At 38.1% G+C, this 20,107-nt stretch overlaps 1 protein-coding gene across 8 annotated transcripts in view; it reads right to left on the minus strand.

The window, feature by feature from the left end:
• The window catches only part of Ccser2 (coiled-coil serine rich protein 2), a 125,127-nt gene that overhangs the window by 87,204 nt on the left and 17,816 nt on the right, over positions 1 to 20,107 (minus strand). For all 8 annotated transcript variants that reach the window (XM_055597814.1, XM_055597815.1, XM_055597818.1 and 5 more), the window contains 2 exons: positions 9,127 to 10,579; positions 7,926 to 8,122 (listed from right to left, as the gene is read on the minus strand). In XM_055597814.1, coding sequence (XP_055453789.1) covers positions 7,926 to 8,122; positions 9,127 to 10,540 — 1,611 coding nt within the window. In that variant the 5' untranslated portion in view covers positions 10,541 to 10,579. The remainder of the gene's footprint in view (positions 1 to 7,925; positions 8,123 to 9,126; positions 10,580 to 20,107) is intronic.

Here is a 20,107-nt window from a genome sequence, read left to right on the forward strand (position 1 = left end):
AAAAAAAAAAAACAGGGCAAAGGGGATTAGGTATGAAATATGAGAATTTAACAAAAGTAAAATTCATAATACAGATCAATAGCATGACTCTAGATTACTAACTAATCTAGATTCCTAATGTCATTTCAAAGACTCAATAGGTTCTCCTCTGATTAAAGAAATGAAAGACAATCTGATTCTTCTATGCTTATGTCTTCAGTGTAGTTGTGATGATTAATACAAAGTAGTATGATAACACACACAGATAATATACCGAAAACGAGAGGAAAGACTACTACAGTTCAAAACAAAAGAACAGTGATTAATTCTAAGTGAAAAGAATCACAAGTCAGTACTTGAGGTATAAAAGTAGATGAGGAATCTGTCTTCACAATGTGGGAGAAAACCAGGTTGTGGTTTCAAAGTATTGGGTTGCACCTCAGTATTAAACTATCACCCTGAGCAGGGACAAGGAGAAGAGAAAGGTCTGAATGCAACTTTGGATAGGCAGAGGAACCAAGGGGAAGACAGATTTGCAAAGTTCCATCATAGTTCATGGAAAGAGACAGAATGTAAGCATTTGAAAAAATATAAATAGCCTTAAATCATTGCACAAAGATATAGGCAAGAAACAGTGGTACAAAAAGCATTTTCTGAAAGGATACAAATATAAAGACCTTACAAGAAAGAAAAGGTAAACAAGTAATAGCAAAGACCTCACCAGAGTTTAACAAGTAATTTAAAAAAAGACTGTTAAAATGGGATAAAAACTAGTAGAATAGAAACATGCTACCACTGTCTTTGAGGCAAAACATGTATTTATTTTGGAAAAGATCAAAGTATCTCTGGTCTCCTTCATGTAAGATAGCAAAGGGTAAGTTAAGTGAGACTACGATCACACGCCTAAATTAAAAATTATTTCAAAAATTCCTAAGTTTTCTGTAAAACTCAAAAACAAACACACAGTAGATTTGATATTTTTACTTTCTTTCTATTTCCAGACTACAGAAATTCCAAAATGTATTGCAAGCAACCTAAGGAAATCATAAAGGTACATAAACTACTAAGAATATCATAAGACACAATGAACATTTCAGTCTTGTAATGTCTATCTGCATTCACTAGAGCAGAAACTGAAATACTGACACTTGCTCCGAGGAAAACAGAGCCATGTGAAATAAAAGCATGTCAGCATCAATTTGTTAGTGTCAAGCAATTTGCCTTCTAATGTCAAATAGCTAGTTTATATAAGGACTTATGCTGGCCTAAGATATGAAAACAAATCAAGGCTGACAAAACCCAACATGTTCAAGAACCATCTGTTTTGAACATCTCTTTGGCCAGCCTATTGTAATCACTCTAGGCAGGCTGGTAGCTCAAGCCTTCAATCCTAGCACTTTGAGAGCATGAGGAAGGATATCTCAGTACATGTTAGCCTAGGATACAAAGCAAGACCATAGCTACATTTTTTAAAAAGTATTCCAAAAAGAAAAGCTATCTATACATAGTTTAAAAATAATCACTTCCCAAATATCTCAGCGTTAGGATGTCAATTCTCATGATGCTGTAGTACTCCTCTTCAATGACAAACACAGAATCACAGAAAAGAGGATTCTGAGTATGAGTCACTGTGTTTACAATTTCCAAATATCAAAGATGTGAGTACAATCATGACAAAAATTATCAGAAAAAAAACTATAGTATTTAATCTTCAAAGCAATTAAATATCAATTAAAAGTTTAAAGGCTAGCAAGATGACTCATCAGATAAAGACATTTGCTGCCAAGCGCATGTACATATTAAAGCACATGTGCACACAAAATAAATAAATTAAAATGTAATTTTTTAAAAGCCTAGAATAAATATACTTAGGTAACCTAAGCATATAAAAGGCTGAAAATTAAGAACACCAAACTAAGAATACAGCACTTACTAACAAATTCCTGACTGCACAGTTTCAATTTACTCAATTTCTCTAGAATTCACCCCAGTCTAAAACAAGAAGTTGTAACCAGTCCATACTACTTCAAAGAATTACTATAAAAATATGAAATATGGTGACACTTGAGAGAGATCACATTGCAGGCCACATTAGCACTAGAAAGATCAGAGTAATGAATTAATGCATATCCTCTAATGCTCTGCCTACATGAAAATTACTACCTACATGCAGGCTGGAAGCCTCCTAAGTCCGCCCAAATAAGGAAATCCCTCACAGGCCTACTTATCTTGACAATTCCTCATTGAGATTCTATTTCCAGGTAAATACAGACTAGGCAAATTGGAAATCATTGTTAACCACAGTGTATTTGTAATAGTTTTCAGAAAAACAAAATAAAAATTTTTTTTTTTTTTTTTTTTTTTTGGTTTTTTTAAACCTTCATTTTTTATTACAGCAACATTAAAGTTTTTTTGTTTTTTTTTGTTTTTTTTTTGTTGGTGGTGGTGGCATAGTTCTTTAATCTTTTCTAGAGGCATAGCGTTTTTTTTTTTTCCTGTTAGGCCACAGAGGAGAGCTTTGCAGCCAGTCCTGAAGATACCTGATAAAACAGGATCGGATGAATGGGGAGGAGGTTCCCCCTATCAGTGGACTTGGCAAGGGGCACGGTGGAGATGAGGGAGGGAGGGAGGGACTGGGAGGGAATGAGGGATCGGGACACGACTGGGATACAGAGTTAATAAAATGTAACTGATAAGAAAAAAATAAAATTAAAAAAAAATAAATAAATAAAAAAGAAAAGAAAATTTCTACAGACCAAATAAATGGAGGAATATACCACACACAGAAATTGGAAGGCTAACATAAATATTTAGATTCTCTCCAAATTGACCTATAAATTCAGTGCAATCCTATTCAAACTCCCAGTCCTTAAAACTAAACCACTTATAGAACTATGAAAGGCTAAGAAATATTTATATATATACAGTCCCTGAGTTACAAAGATGCCCTGTTAGAAGAAAAATGGAGGAAATGGATGCCCAATCCTTACTCCTCCAAAAAAGTTAATTGACACTGAGCCTTTATTTTACACTATACCATAAAAATTAATCTTGACCTCTACCCTACACATTACACAAAGTAAATTTACAGGCGGACTGTCGATCTAAATGTAAAAGGTAAAATATAAAGTTTTTGAAAGAAAATACTGAAAGTTTTTTTTAGAGTTAGCAAAGATTTCACACTGAACAAAAGTGGTAACAATAAAAGAAACTTAGAGGGGGGGAGGGGGGCCGGGGAGGGGAGGAGGGAGGGGCTTATGGGGGGATACAAAATGAAAAAAGTGTAATTAATAAAAGTTAATTAATTAATTAATTAATTGGAGCTTAGTGGATTGAACAGCACTGACAACCGGCCAAAAAAAAAAAAAAAAAAAAAGGCTGCTATACTTGTAGACCAGAGAGCCTAAGGTAATCATTATCAGACAGGCTTCATGGAGCACATGATGAAAACAGAGGCAGAGATCCACAGCCACACTAGGTGAAGTTTGTGAAATCCTGCAGAAGAGGAGGAAGAAAGATTATAGGAGCCAGAGGGGTCAAGGCACCACAAGAAAACAGAGAATCAACTAACCTGGAATCACAGGGGTTCACACAGGCAGAACCAGCAATCAGCCAGCCTATAGGGGTCTCACCTAGGCTCTCTGCAATGTGTTATGGTGGTGTAGCTTGGTTTAACAGTGGGAGCGTGGCTGTCTGACTCTTTTGCCTGCTTTTGACTCCTTTTCCTCCTACTGAATTGCCTCATCTAGTGAGGAGGTGCTTACGGAAACTTGCCATGTTTGGTTGATATCCCTGGGAGGCCTGCCCTTTCAGGAGGAAGAGTGGATCTTGCAGAGAGGAGGTAGAGAAAACTGTGGTTGGAATATAAGAGAAGGATTTTTAAAATATATGTTTAAAAAGTCTAGTTAATTTTATCATAAAAATATTATTTAGAACTTTAAAAGGAAATCCAGGGTGGATACTATACACATACACATAGAAGAAAATACTGAAAAATTTTTTAGAGTTAGCAAAGACTTCACATTGAACAAAAGTGGTAACAATAAAAAAAACTTAGTAAATTTAACAGCATAAATGTTTAACACATGTGTCTTAAGGTCCCTATTGTTTGATAAAATACCATGGCAAAAGCCACTTGGGAAAGCAGTGGTTTGCTTCTTCTTACTACTCTCGGGTTGCACCCCATCACTGAGGTCAGAGCAGGTACCTGGAAGCAGGAACCAAAACATAGGCCATGGAGCAGAGCTGCTTACTGCTTTGTCCTCACGGCTTGCTTGGCCAGCTTTCTCATACAGCTCAAGACCACCTATGTGCCCAGAGATGGCACTACCCTCCTCCACCCCACCATGGGCTGGGCCCACCCACATCAATCAAATCAAGAAAACACTCTACACACTTGTCTGCGGGCCAGTATTATAAATAAATTTTTGTAACTGAAATTCCTTCTTCTCAAATGACTCTAGGTTGCTCAAGTTGACATCAAACTAACCAACAAACACATGTGAAGAATTTTTAAAAATAAGCTTTTCATGTAAACAAACCAATAAAAGCATGTCACAAAAGAGACTATTGAAACAGGCAGTAAGTATAATCTCAAAAATGCCACGATATCACCCACCAGAATCATAAACAAAAAAGGTAGACAACATTAAGTATAGATACGAAAGCAGAATTCCAGAATGGGTATTTGCTACCAATGGGAACTGTAAACACAATTACTTCGGAAAAGTAGCAGCCTTTATCTATAAAAATAAGCAGACCTATAACTAAAGAAACCTCTCTTCCATTTTGCCAACTGAAATGAATAAATTTTCACTAAAAATATTCTCAACAATGCAATTCTCTAAATAGCCCAAACCTTCAAACAAGCTAAACAGCAGGGAATAAAGTGGGCTATACTACATCCACATAAGGGAATCGGGTTCATCAAGAAGAATGGACAAGGGCTGGAAATACAGCCCAGGGTTAGAAGTTTCCTTAACCATGGAGGAGGAAGGATGACATACATGGACAGACATTAAAACAAAAAACCTACAACTCATTAAAAAAAGCCAGACACAAAATGATATGTGCTTGGCTCCATTTATATACAGTTTAAGAACAAGACAATTAATCTACACTGATAGAAGAAATTTCTTGCATCTTTTCCTCTCTCTCTGTAGTACGAAATACCCTTTCTTTGGAATAAGATCAATGAAAGGAACAGAAGAGAAATTCCCTTATATTAACCCAGACTACAATTAACACTGCTGTGAAGCCCAAGGAAAGAGAGTGGTAAGATTCATTTGGAGTTAAGTTACATATATTAACACGAATTATTTTAGCAAAAAAAAAAAAAAAGGAGAAGAAGAAACAGAAAAAGGAAGACAATTAATATTGTCTTAATAGATGTCAGAGTGAAGTACATCTAAGAAATTCAAGTGTAAATGGACTGAACTTGGTTAAAAAAAAAAAGACAAGATTATTTTTAAATAAATTGTATGCTAAGGATCAAAAAGGTTTACTGTAAAAGAAAGGGAAATATACAAATAAAACTAACAAAATATACTGGTATCTGGGAAAAAAGAGGGAAGACAAAAACAGAGCATCTCAATGAAGACCAAACAGTTAAGTGATGCATCATGAAAACATAGCAAGCTGAAAATATTCAAAACAAAAATAATGAACTTCCATCAAAAACTGCAAGTCCACTACTAAAGACAATCTTAACTTGCTTTTGTCAATACTTTCTCAGACCTTGTCTTCTCCTTGGATCAGAAAGGAGTAATATCAAAGTTGGGCATAGTGGCGTACACCTTTAATCTCAGTACCTAGGAGACAGAGGCAAGTGAATTTCTGAGTCTGAAGTCAGCCTGATCTACACAGTTTCAGGACAGACAGGCCTAACTCAAAAAGAAGCAAAAAAATCAGGAGCCACTACTGTGTTCTAAAGTAGTGTGGAGACTTGTTTCCCCTCTGTTATACTCAAGTATATTAATAAAGGGATACACTCGTGGATTTTATTTAACACCATGGTCAACTATGCACATACAAAAGGTCCTCTCTACAGAGGGCCTTTGTTATGATAATGAACCTCCAAAAACATCAAGTCCTAAGTGTCTTACTGTTGCCATCTACTGGAAAAAGTGTTGATAAGCACTTCAATTATACTTTTTTGGGGGGTGGAGATGGAAGGTGGTTCAAGACAGGGTTTCTCTGTGTAGCATTGGCTGTCCTGAACTCGCTTTATATACCAGGCTGGCCTCAAACTCACAGATTTGCCTGGCTCTGCCCCGCTGAGTGCTGGGATTATGGACATGTGCTACCTCAATTATACATTTTAAAGGTCTATTAATAAGGAACACAATAAAGTCTTAAACTGTAGCCTTGATCTAATCAGATGACGTTACTCTGTAATTTGCATATACAAACTCAGATCTCCCCTATATCTGTGAAACTTAAAAGCCTCTCATCACAACATCTGGTTTCTCCATGTCACAGGCATACATGAGTATGTCTGAAAGCCTATTAAAATGTTATATATCTACAAACCAATTTGATTTACGAGGATTTCTATTTTATAACCTAAATAATTACACTGAGGCACTTTAAATATACCAGTTACATTTTATTTGTGTCATTTTCCACATTACTTATAATGACTTTTTATAATGTTACTTTTATGAAAAAGCCATGCACTGCTGCCTGACAGCACTTCTAGTTCCCTTTCCAGACACAGGAAGATTACATTTCATATCCCCTTAGTACTTATGTGGGGACACAGACAAACTCTGACTAGCAGGTTGAGAGCAAAATCATCCAGTACAGCCTGCAGGCCAAATTAAATACTTCACGAGTATGATCGCCAATACTGTCTTCTTCAATCACAGCAATAAGGACTTCACAGACAAGGTCAAGCCTAAGGCCAAAGCAGCTTAGGTCACTATACGCAAGTGTCCTAGAAAGCTGCCCAGACCTACAAGAGACTTTGTTAAGAATAAAAGCCAACTGCAAGGAGAGCAACAGAACCAAAAAATCTAGGCACAGGGGTCTTTGGTGAGACTGATACTCCAAACAAGGACCATGCATGGAGATTACTTAGAACCCCTGCACAGAAGTAGCCCATGGCAGCTCAGTGTCCAAAACGGTTCCCCAATAATAGGAACAAGGACCATCTCTGACATGTACTCAGGGGCTGGCTCTTTGATCACCTCCACCTGAGGGGGGACCAGACTTACTAGTACACAGAGAAAGACAAAGAAGCCAGTCCTGATGAGACCTGATAGACTAGGGTCAGATGGAAGGGGAGGAGGACCTCATCTATCATTGGACTGGGGGAGGGGCATAGGAGAAGAAAAGGGAGGGAGGGTTGGAATGGGAGGAGATGGGAGAGGGTACTACAGCTGGGATACAAAGTGAATAAACTATAATTAATAAAAATAAAATAAAAATTAAAAAAAATTTTTTAAAGAATAAAAGCCAAAACCTTCCACTGTATTAAGCCACACTGAATTGGTGATAGGTGATAGGCACAGCCTAACAACAGGTTTGTCAACAGCTAATTCTTGGTCACGGGGCAACTTATTCATCAATTCTCCACCCTTTCTGTGGAACACGGATGTTAAACACCATCCCTGACATCCCTTTACCAAGTGGCACTTCTCAATATGGCAACTTAAAATGTCTTGAAAGACATGTTCTTAGCTTAGCCTGACCATTACAGTAAGCATAAATGCCATTATGTGCAATACATTATGTGCGCAGGTACATGCACAGCACTTTGGGAAATGACATCTATTCTTGATGTTTTTGTTACACATATTATAAGCCATTAATAGACAGGTATGGATTCCTATTTCTCAAATAAAAAGGTTGATTCCTAGGTTTAAAATATTTATCAGTGTCATTATGTCTCTGTATAATAAAGTAAAAAGAAGTCTCCAAAAGGTACACAAATCTATACATACTATGCTGTTCATTTCGGAGGACTCATAGCTGCCAACAGGGTGGACACTTCCAATGGGTTCCAGGCCCTCTTCATCCCACATGTATGTTCCATCAGAGCTATCAGATGGAGAGAGTTCAAATGAAGAACCAGCTCTGTAATCCGTATCTGGTGAAATCAAGTTATTTCCAGAGGTATGCTTTGTACATTCACTCCTGTCTTCAAATGATTTTAAAAGAAAGAAAAAAAACACATGAATTTACAAAATACAGTCATTTCTCATTTCTAAAATATAAGCTCTAATAAGCCACTGAATTATAAGAGCATTTGGTTCAAAAAACGTAACTGTAGCATTTTCCTAAATTCTTAATTTTTTTAAAAAGGAGGGGAAGTTTTAAAAAATAAGCTGCTTAAACATTTTATAGTAAATATGAAACTCACTTTGCAACATTTCTTACATCCTCACATTCCTTTAATATTTCCTAATAGTGAATTTTAACCACTGCTTAGGGAACGCTATTCTTCTCTGCAGGCTATTTAACTTCACAGATACGTCCTTAAAAAACACACTACACTGTTCTAGATACCCTCCATTTTATAAGGCCTCCAATCCCTTGACTAGACATGCCTTTGTACACTCCCTTCAGTGTTCTTCTCTCAGGGTATGTGAGCAAATAAGAGTCACCCTGCCCTAAGTACCGATACAGCCAGGTCTAAAAAGAAATGTTTAGTAGGGACTCCCTCTCCTCAGGAATGTAAGCAAATAATGCTTCAGTGAAGTGTCACCGTAAGTAGTGCTACATAAAAATGTTACATACATTAGAGAGCTTTCAACTAAGTGTGGTTAGGCTATCTGACTGATGTCTGACATAGCTTTACTCTTAGTGGACTGCAATGATGGCTATTGGGAATGGTGTTATTGGCAAACCACTCCCAACAGAGTGGAGAACACTACCTGGAAAGTACAGTGTATTCTATATAGGAACTGGCCTGTATATGAGAGGCCCACCAAAAAACAAAGGATGGAGAGCTTGACTGACCTATCCTAGACAAGATGAAAACAGGGCTGAAACAAGCCACAAGGCTGAAGCCCTGCTCTACTTTCATCTACTCTGAGTCCTCTCAGTCAAATAGCATCCTGGAGTCTATCAAAAGACAGTCCTCAATGTTAGCCTATTATAATTGCTAGGTAAAGCACATGAATTAAGGATATTTATATTTACCAGAGACACTTATATCTATCCATTCATCAGCTTTACTGAAGATCTGTTCATTTTCCTTAGGAGAATCAAATATATCCTTTGATGGTACATTTTCATGCTTTTCTTCTTTGAGAGTAATTTCCTCTAGCGTTATTCTAGTTCTATTGGAGTCGTCCAAGTCTATAAAATCATCACTGAAATCTTCACTTAAATCATTCTTATCAGAAGATGACAAAGACGACAAGGAAATATCATCCACATCATCACTCAGGTACCTAATTTTAGATTCATGCTTCATAGTCTGATCATTATCTGTTCGGTAACTTTCATTTTCAATTAGTTCTTGGTCCTTACCAGTGGAGCTGTCTTTGTCCAAAGCTACACCTTCTTCCTCTACACACATGTCAGCAGGTGGATTTTTATTACTATCGACTGTCATGGTCCCAGAAAATGGAGGCCGGCTGGATTTCAGCAGAGAGGGATGAACCATCCTATAACCCAAAGTGGAAGATACACCTGGGCCATTTGATAAAGCCAATTTCTTCCCACCAGCAGCATAAGGCCTATTAAAACCAAACCCCAAGTGTTCGTTCCCATTGAGTACTTGTGACTGCCGAGAATTTCTTGTCAGCATACCTGACCGGAGAGGCACTCGAACAGGTAGCTGCTGGTTCTGATAAGGCTTTGTAAGGTCTACAGCTCTGTTGAAGGAATGTGATCTGGTTATAGATGAAGGCGGGAGGAAGGAATTCTGAATGGAATGTGAAAAACTTTGTGACCTTACCATTTTTTCACAAGTAATAGACTTAGTATTGTCTGGGGACTGTGCCAGGCTCTCCCCAGAACTGCTTCTGCTGGCACAGGGGTTCACTCTTGGCTTCTGCATGTTACCAGGTGGCCGATTCCCGTAAAACGTATTCAAATGAGACTTCGCATTGACTGAAGAATATGAAGTCCTTCCTAGTAATGTGCCTTTGGTGAATTTACCCAAACTAGATGGTCCAGAAAAAGATTTTTGATTTAACTCCTCTGCAGATGACACAAACATGGTTGATGGTCTTGCTAACTTGGACGTGAACAAGGAAGTACTTTTCAAGCTTCCCTTTATCCCATTCCCATCAAGCGTTCCTGGAGCACGAGCATGTTGTTCAGGATCAATCAGTCTATCTTGTGTACTCTGAATATTATTAAGTTCTGTTGTGTTTTGTGAACCAAGTTGGTATTTATTTGTTTTTCTCCAATTAAATGAATGGGACAATGAACAATCAGAGCCATTATTTTTAATATAACTTTTGACATTACTATTCTTTGAAGTCCCTAATAATGTTACAGTGGCCCCATTTGGCATTGGCTGAAGTGTAGTTCTCATAGATTTCGTTCCATACTTTGGCAGCTTGGAACCCAAAAATGTCTTGATTTGTGTTTTTTCTTCCATGGGCTATATGGTTCATTGATTCTTAAAACTTGACAGAATCTGAGAAGAAAAAAAACAAAGGTTAACATTTATAAATAAGTATAATAAGGATATTCATGGAGAAAATTGCTGATGACTTCTACATAAAATAAGCAAAATGCAAAATAAATTTAATTTTGTTTTTTTATTAATTAATTCAATTTATCTCTCAGTCATAGGCCCCTCCCAGTCCCACCCTACCTTGATATTTTAAATAATGTTAGTACATCAAGACTGAAAAAATAAACTGTTTTGTGGACCTGTGCTTAGTGGTGGCTACTTTGAGCCATTAATGTATCAAAAGGAGTGCAAATTCAAATTAGACTCTGCAGTGGTGTCAAGATCAAAAACCCATGTTTTCCCTACATATCAAAAAGAACAGTGGCAATATCCATGGCGGACAACTGCTTTTCCCATTTTTGACAGTGGCCTTTGCCACAAAACGTACTTCCATACTCACAAACACTTTTAGAATAACTGTAAGAAAATTGATAACAATAGTAATGGTCATTTTTCAATTGCTAAATAAAACATAATAAAGATTCCATCATCTAGTGTCAGGGGCAAGACTAAAACATCTGCTGTCTGCAGAAGCAGACTGAAGGATAATGCTAGTCTTTTGCTTCTCCACACCTTACTTCCCATCTAAAATAAGTAAGATCCATGCTATTTTCCAGCAGCCTCTGAGGAAGAGCTCAAAAGGCATATACACTGTCACGACAAAGTGCTTCAGGATCTGCCACTAGAAGGGGAAACAATGTTAAAGTCTGAATGTACGTTTTCCTACAGAAGTATTTATGGAGTTCTAAATGTACAAATAATGGCAGAACAAATGGTGTCAGTCATCTTGAACTGTTGTCTTAAAATGAAATTATTTTGGTGTCACACCTACATTTCCTAAGCCTGCAGAACTCTGTGAGTCCTGTCATTTCACTGGTAGATACACAACTTTCTGCCTGAATGTTCAAAAAACCTTCTTCTACATCTGGTTGTATCTCTGAAATAAACAAGCGTTTTGATTCTGCCTCATTTCAGTAACCATGCTGCCTTTGATGCATTTACCTCACATGTCTTTAAAAAGACAACTGCTAACAATTTGTAAAAGCTCATATTGGCAACATCATCTAATGATATAATCTGTGAGATAGTCTAATAAATGCTGCTTGTAAGCATTAGTGGGGAACTAAAAATTGCTGGCACAGTGCTTAGGAATGTCTGTGATTCTTTGAGTTCATTTCTATATGTTTTTTAAAGTTATTGCATAATTAGTGAATTGCCATGACACATTTGAAAACAGTTTCAAAACTGTATAAGCTCTTTTCTGGAAGACTAGTAAATCAAAGTTTCTTTGTAGAAAAGCAATCTATAGCTGGATAAGAACTGGGAAGTAAGAACAAATATAATAATGTATGTACATAAGAAGTGCCACATTTATTAATCTCCATATGCCAAAATAGTGCCAAGAACTGGGAAGCAGGAACAAGTAAAATATAATAATGCATGTATATAAGAATGCCATATTTATTAATATCCATAATCACAGGGTGACAGATTTATTCCATGTCCCATAGCTAGATCAAGATTCTAAAAACTAAAATATTGTCCATAAATCACCACAGATGATTTGGATTCACATCTGATTTGGGGTCAGTGCAGACTGCCTTCATGACAAAGGAATGAAATACACTGGGAGGCATGCTGCTGCTGGAGAAGTAAGAAGGAAGGAAGTTGGAGGCTAATGTTACAGGAGAAGCATAATGACTGCAGGGCTCGTGTTAAGTTCTGCAGGGAAACAGTCAAAAGCGCCCCTTTCCAAACTCCTTTCACACCACTACACCTTATCCCCTGAGAAGCCACCCACTCACCTTCTTTATTTAGTACTGCAAATGGCTTTTCAGAAGGTTACAAATTGCCTGAATTTTAGGGAAATTTTCACTACTTAGTCTAGGGGCAATTAACTGAACAACAATGCCAATGACTAAACACACATAAGCTATCAAGTCATGTCTGAAACTTGCTTTCACATTCAGACTCTGCATCATAATTTTAGATGATTCATTGGTTTGTTTTAAAATTTGTATTATTCAGCTACTTCCCCTCACATCCTATTTGATCAGTTTTTTCGTGGCTGTCAAATGTAACATAAGCTGACTGAAAGGCTTGATTATGGTGATTAAAAAAGGAAACCTTCAAAGATTTAAAACTGTACATTTCACTCCAGATTCTGCATGGTTCGCAAGGAACACACAAAGTTCAATACAAAGCCCCACTATTATATCAGCGTATATGACCCTTTCTGTCCTACTCCAACTTAGTTTTTTTGTCAAATGGAACCAAGCCTGCAAGTTATGCTCAGGAAATCTATGATATAGGAACATTCATCATCTTAGTCACTGCTGAATTTTTAATTGACAAGGCAGCAAGAATACTGGCATAGAAAGTGGAATCCAAAGCTCTCCTTCCCAAACTATAAACATATTTCCTTCCAAATGCTACCAGTGTTTAGACATGCAAGCTAACTATGGAGCCTGCAAACGTTACTAGTATGTTTCAGGCTAGGAAGAGAAACTGGTGCCATTGGTGGAACAATGCCAACTCCATTAATACTTCTGTAGCTACCTGAATAAGTACATGCAGACTTTTTAAACACTGGTGCTTGTGAAATCACTACATCCAACAGTTTAACAGTGTGCTGCACTACCAAGGCAAAAGTCTTTATTTGCAAAATACCAAAGCAATTAAATTGAGGTGCAATATCCACATCAGTAAAATGACTGTGACACTAGACATTACATGGTAATCTCACTTTGCTCTGGACTAACATAAGTCAACTTCTCCTGTGAAGGACAGTCTCATGTAATTCACTGCATATATCAATCTCAGATTAATTATGTCTTCTTTATTAAACAAAACTTAAGACAAGATTCTGAAAAGTAAACAAGGTATAATATAAAAAATTCATGATCTGGGAAAAAAAGTTCTCATTACAGTAATAACATAAACACACTTACTCATTCATTAAATATTTATTTAAAGCCTATTATATATCAGGTTCTAGATACTACAGAAAAAAAATAAGATATCCCCAAAGGCGGGGGTGACATGTAAACAAGAAAAGGTAATACAAAACTTATAATCTCTACTATACAGTATATAGGGTGGCACACAGGGACACAAAAGAAAAAAGTACTTAATTAGGAGGGAGACATCATATATGGCTTCAAAGAGGAGGCAATGCTTGAACTGAAACACAAATAATACCAAAGACACAAAACATGGAAACAGTAAGTATAAGTCAAAAGCATAAACTAAAGCACAGAACCCGCATGGCACATTCAGAAAACACATTATTAGCTGAACAAGGAAAACAATATATTGTTCATTCGAAGAAATAATTCAGAAGATAAAGAGGACATAGAGGAAATGCAGCCTACCAAACACTTAAAGCCAGAAAAGAAAAATAATTTAAGGGGCTAGGAAGGTGGCCCAGTGGATAAAGTGCTTACTGTATAAGCATAAGGACTTTGGTTTGGAAACCCAGCACCCACATAAAAAGCTGGAAGTGGCCACATATATCTGTAACCACTGTACTACAGAGTAGAAAACAGAAATGAAAGATCCCCAGGGCTCATTGGCCAGTCAGGTGAACCAATCAATGAGTGCCAGGCTTAAGTCTGACACTGCCTCAAAAAATGGAATAGAAAGTGATGGAGGAAACTGATGGAGGAAGACAAGCAGCATCAGCCTCTAGCCCTGACATGCACATGCACACATACTTGCAACACCCATGAATATACGCAAACACGTATACCACAAACACACAAAAGCAAGGGACTTGAATTCTGAAAAACCACTCTGACCTCCATATGGAGGATGGATTAAAAGAAAAGTTAACCACTGATGATCCCATCAGGTCCAGTGGAGAATTCTAATCCAAAGCTCACAGATGATGCTGGTTAAACCAAATGGGTCACAAAATAAAACTCAAAGTCATGAATCTGGGAAAGGGACTGGTAGGGATGAGAACACTGAACTGGAGTCAAAGGGAGATAAGAAATGGAAGAGGGGAAAGAGTAATGAGAATACATTATATATGAAACTGCCAAAGAAGGAAATCAATTTAAAAGGGAATAGGTTAAAAAAAAAAGACTGAAAGGACTGTGGTAAAAAGCATAAATACAATAGAATAGCAATACTAAATCTTAGGGATTTTTGTCACAACATTAGAGAAAAGGGCTTAGGATTCCAGATTTGTCCAGTTGGACAAAGAGTAATGCCTTATCAAGGGTAAATTATGTAGAGAGAAGGAGGCCGTGGACTTAGGATGTTAAGCTGACACTAAAGAGCTCACTCTGCTGAGCAAGCAGCTGATGGTCAAGCAAAGAATGCAAAAAGCAAAGACAAAGACAGAAAGAACAGTGCTTGAAGAATCGGCAGTACAAAGTCAAAAGTCAAATGTTCATGAGAAACAAAGGAGTTCACCCCGGAAAACACGCAGAGGAGCAGAAGCCTAAGGCAGCTTCCTGGTATCATGGACGAGAGGAGGGAAGCACAGAGGACAATCTGAGAGCAGACAATCTGACAGCAAAACAGAGAAAAAAAAAAAACAGTTTGGAAGGGAACTTGAAGATAACAGAAAGCAATGTCAAATCCCACAGAGAAACAAAGAAAAGTAAAAACTGTGAAAGAACAGTTGGACCTGATAATTTGCAACATGAGCTCCTTTTGCCAGGGAAGTTGCAGCAGAAAAAGTACACAGATGGAAATCACATATTCTTTTAAAGCCAAGAAAGACTCAGGCTTGAAGGAATGACTATAGAGGCAATCATGTTTTGGGTTTGATTTTGAACTTTTTTATCCTTTTTAGACACAAGAACTCAAAGAAGAAGTTACACACACACGCGCACATATATATAAAGAACATTTAATACCAGATATGTACTTTTATAATGAGACAGAAAACACTAGACAGGAAAAGCAAGGAGAGGTTCTAATTTACACCCAAGTCAAGATATCAGCCTGATGACACAATGCTCATGACTCTAACCCCAGGAGAATTTGGCCTATAATAGCAAAACTAAAAACAGGCGCTAATCATACACTGTAACCTGTACATCTGAACTTGGAGGATATGGAATAATGCCTGTAGCACAATAGGGCTGAAGGAGGCAAGGATGAGGTCTTACTAAATATCATGAGCAAATTCAACCATAAAGAATATGGAGAACCCGAGCAATACAAATAATTTCAAAATTATAACTGCAACGAGAAAATGATATATACTCTGAAGCTTAATAAAAAAATCATTTTAAAATTCTCAGCTTCTAGACAGAATATGGCACATAATCAACACAGATGCACACAACTGAATCAGGCCGAGTCTAGCCCAGACCAACATCCCCACAGACAGGAGTCTGTATAGAAAATGTGCTGTGCAGTGGCCACATGAACAAGAAACTCTAGTCCCCTGTTACCAAGGAAGTGGAAGGACTTAGCTGTCCCTGCTGAGAACAAGAGACTATGACAGTGAGGTCCGTTAAGATAACTTTTACGAACACTACAGAAGAGGAAGGAGTCACGTAATGTGTCCAAGTTAATTCAGGAACTGAATGAGGCACAGACCTAAGGCCTTTTAAAATTAAGACACTAAACACAGAGGAGCTAATTAATGTGTATTAAATTAAAGGGCTGGAGAGGTGTCTCAGCAGTTAACAGAATGTACTGTTCTGCCAGAGGACTTGAGTTTGGTCTCCAGCACCTAGGTCAGGTGGCTTGAAACTGCAGGTAACTCTACCTCCAAATCTGATGTCCTTTCCCAGTCTCCACAGGCACTACATTCACGTTCATAAACCCACACCCAGACACATAATTAGAAAATAATTTTAAAATAAAATGATTCATATATTGCAGTTATATTAGAGAACATTGTAGTTTTTAAAAAAGCAGTTCTTCCTGCTAGGCCACAGAGGAGGACTTTGCAGCCAATCCCAAAGATACCTGATAAAACAGGGCCGGATGAAAGGGGAGGATGTTCTCCCCAATCAGTGGACTTGGAAAGGGGCAGGGAGGAAATGAAGGAGGGAGAGTGGGATTGGGAGGGAATGAGGCAGTGGAATATAGCTGGGATACAGAGTTAATAAAATGTTACTAATAATAAAAATAAAAAATAAAATAATAACATTTGCTCAACCATGTTTGTAGCAGCTTTATTTGTAATAGCCAGAAGCTGGAAATAGCCCAGATGCCCCTCAACTGAAGAATGGATGCAGAAATTGTGGTACATCTATACAATGGAGTATTATTCAGCAATGAAAAATAAGGAAATCATGAAATTTGCAGGTAAATGGTGGGACCTGGAAAGGATCATCCTGAGTGAGTTGTCCCAGAAGCAAAAAGACACACACGGTATATACTCACTCATATAAACATACAACATAGAATAAACCCACTAAAATCTGTACATCTAAACAAACTAAGCAAAAGAGAGGACCCTAACTAAAATGTTCAATCCCCATCTTGAAAGGCAAAGAGGATGGACATCAGAAGAAAAAGAAAATAGGAAACAACCTCGGAACCTGCTACAGAGGGCCTCTGAAAGCCAGAAGAAAACAGGAAACAACCTAGGGACCTGCCACAGAGGGCCTCTGAAAGCCTCTGCAGTATAGACTGTCAAAGCAGATGCTGAGCCTGATGGCCAACTGATGGGCAGAGTGAATAGAATTTTATGTAAGAAGTGGGAAATAGCAAGAGCTGGAGAGGACGGGAACTCCACAAGGAGAGCAACAGAACAAGATAATTTGAACACAGGGAACTTCCCAGAGACTCATACTCCAACCAAGGACTATTCGTGGAGATAACCTAGAACCCCTGCACAGATGTAGCCCATGGCAGTTCAGTGTCCAAGTGGGTTACATAGTAATGGGAAGAGGGACTGCCTCTGACATAATCTGATTGGCCTGCTCTTTGATCACCTCCCCCTGCGGGGGGAGCAGCCTTACCAGGCCACAGTAGAGGACAATGCAGCCACTTTTGATGAGAACTGATAGACTAAGATCAGAAAGGAGAGGAGAACCTCCCCTATCAGTGGACTTGGGGAGTGGCATGCATGCAGAAAGGGGAGGGAGGGTGGGATCGGGAGGGGAGGAGGGAGGGGCTTATGGGGGGATACAAAATGAATAAAGTGTAATTAATAAAAAAATTTAAAAAAATAATAAATAAATAAAATAATAATAAAGATTTTAAATTTTAAAAAAGCAGCTCTGGGCAATAAATTATAACATGAACAGAAACTGTATTTGTTTTCCTAGACAGGGCCTCACTATGTAGCACTGCCTGGCCTTGAACTTACAGAGACCCACTTGCCTCTGTTCTCCCAAAACTGTATCATCACTTTCTTCATGCAAACACACCTAAAGACAGTAACATGGAACATAAAAAGTCAACTATTACAAAAAGAAAAATAATTGATCCCCTGTACTGTAAGCCTCAAATAGTTCTCGCCACCTCAGGAAACAAGAGATAGCTAAGAAACTAACTGCAGAAAATGAAAGACAGTGTTCTAAACAGAAGCATGATGTGAAAAAGACAACTTATACATGAAGTACAACTAGCTGATGTAGGAAAAGTTTTGACACACAGATTGAGGGAGAAATCCTACATAAAAAGATGATTAACTGGAAACAAGTCAGCTTGACCATTAGAAAGACGTCTGCAAGGCACAGTGGCACTTGTGATTCCCTCATGAATCGAGGCAGAGCAACCAATTACATACAGACTTCAAGGTTAGTCTGCGCTGCATGATACCCGGCCTCAAAAACATACACAAAAACATCTGTATTTACAAAGTCAGTCTACCAGTCAGTCAACAAAATAGTGGATTATAAAATGGTTAATAGTATTATACAGACATCTAAGGAGATGAAGTAAGTGATCAGACCTAACAAATAATATAGGTCACAGTCAGTGTCCTTAAAGAAAGAATAAGAGGGCTGGAGAGTTGGAGAGTTGTTCCAGAGCTAAAAGCACCTATAACAACCACCTGTAACTCCAGCTCCAAGGGAACTAAGTTCTCACCTTCAAGAGCACTCACATACACGTATACACACACACAAACACACACAGAGAATATGTGTGTCATTCACACAGGCACACACAAATAGACATAAATAAAAGTAATAAGAATCTTTTAAAGAAAAAAACTCCTGCTACAAATTTTCTTTTAAAACTCTACATAGTACTATTACAGTATGAATGATTGCTCCTCTCCAAAATGTATGCACTGAAATTTGATCCCAAATATATATTATGAGGTGGAGCCCTGAGGAAGTGAGCTGGGAATGAGGCTGAGTTCTCACAGGCTTACTGCCTTTTCAAGAAGCCAAGTAGCTGATTTCCCCCTCCTGCCACGTGAGGACAAATCAGTGAGTGTGATCTGTAAGAAAGGCAGCTCTCACTAAACAGCAAGTCCTCAGGTCAACTGATCTTCAAGTCCTAGGGCTATGAACAACAAATTTCCCTTGTTTTAAATTACTAGTCTAAAATGTTTTGTTACAGCTGCCCTGTAACAAACAACAACTGCAGAAACAGAATTTATTTTCAATAAGCCTTTTTCCTTTTGTGTTTTAAAGAAGGAAAATCAGCACAGACGTCAAGGCAGGTACAGTTCCCACAGCTTTACTGATGTTCAGTTGTTTCTTAGGGTTAATTCTGTATACCTGAAGCAGTCCTTTCTGGGTCCTCACAACAACAAAGATAGACTAGACCATATCCAACCAAATCATACACAGTAAAGGCAAATGTTTCCGTGACTTCTGGTTACACATCTGGGTATGGAGTCACTCAGTCAAACACAGTCTGAGGAGCACTGCACTGTGAAGTTCACAAGTCTTTCTCATGGGCACCACCACCAGGCAGAGAGAGCACTTGCTAAGAATGTGGGGAAATAACAGAAGGGTTCTGCTCTACTGCAGACATCATTCAACAGGATTGACCAACCATGCTATTCAGGGAACAACTAATTTCTCTTTTACTAAAATTCTCTCTCAAAGCCCCTTTTAAACATACTGGGCACTGTAAAGCCTAAATACATATGATGTGAAACATTTTATAAACATTTGTAAGAAACTGCCAAGTGCTCCCAGAAACATGAAGACCATGAAGACTTCCCCAGCTAACTTGAAATGACACTGCCACCTGTTGGCCACTACGAAGAACTGGATGCTCTGCCGCCTTGTTCCACGACCAACCAAACTTCCTCCAACAGCATTCAGGATTTATTGCTTCATCCTCAAAAGGTTGTACACCCTTAAATAACCATCCCACCTGCCTTCAACCTCATGAATAATTTTGGCCCACACTATTTGTTCTAGCATTACCTACAGACAATATACATGTTCTGTATCTGCCCTATCCAATCCATGTATCTGCCCTGCCAGCAACTGCAGTCACCAGCTAAATGTGGCCATCACAGCGCACAAGGCCATACACGGCGATGTCTTCAACTATGTTAAAATAAAAAGCCTTACTGCTGTTGCCCCTGGTTGCTTCCGG

The sequence above is a fragment of the Psammomys obesus genome, unplaced genomic scaffold (assembly GCF_907164565.1).
Source record: "Psammomys obesus unplaced genomic scaffold, mPsaObe1.curated_primary_1811, whole genome shotgun sequence".
In the NCBI taxonomy this organism is placed as follows: Eukaryota; Metazoa; Chordata; class Mammalia; order Rodentia; family Muridae; genus Psammomys; species Psammomys obesus.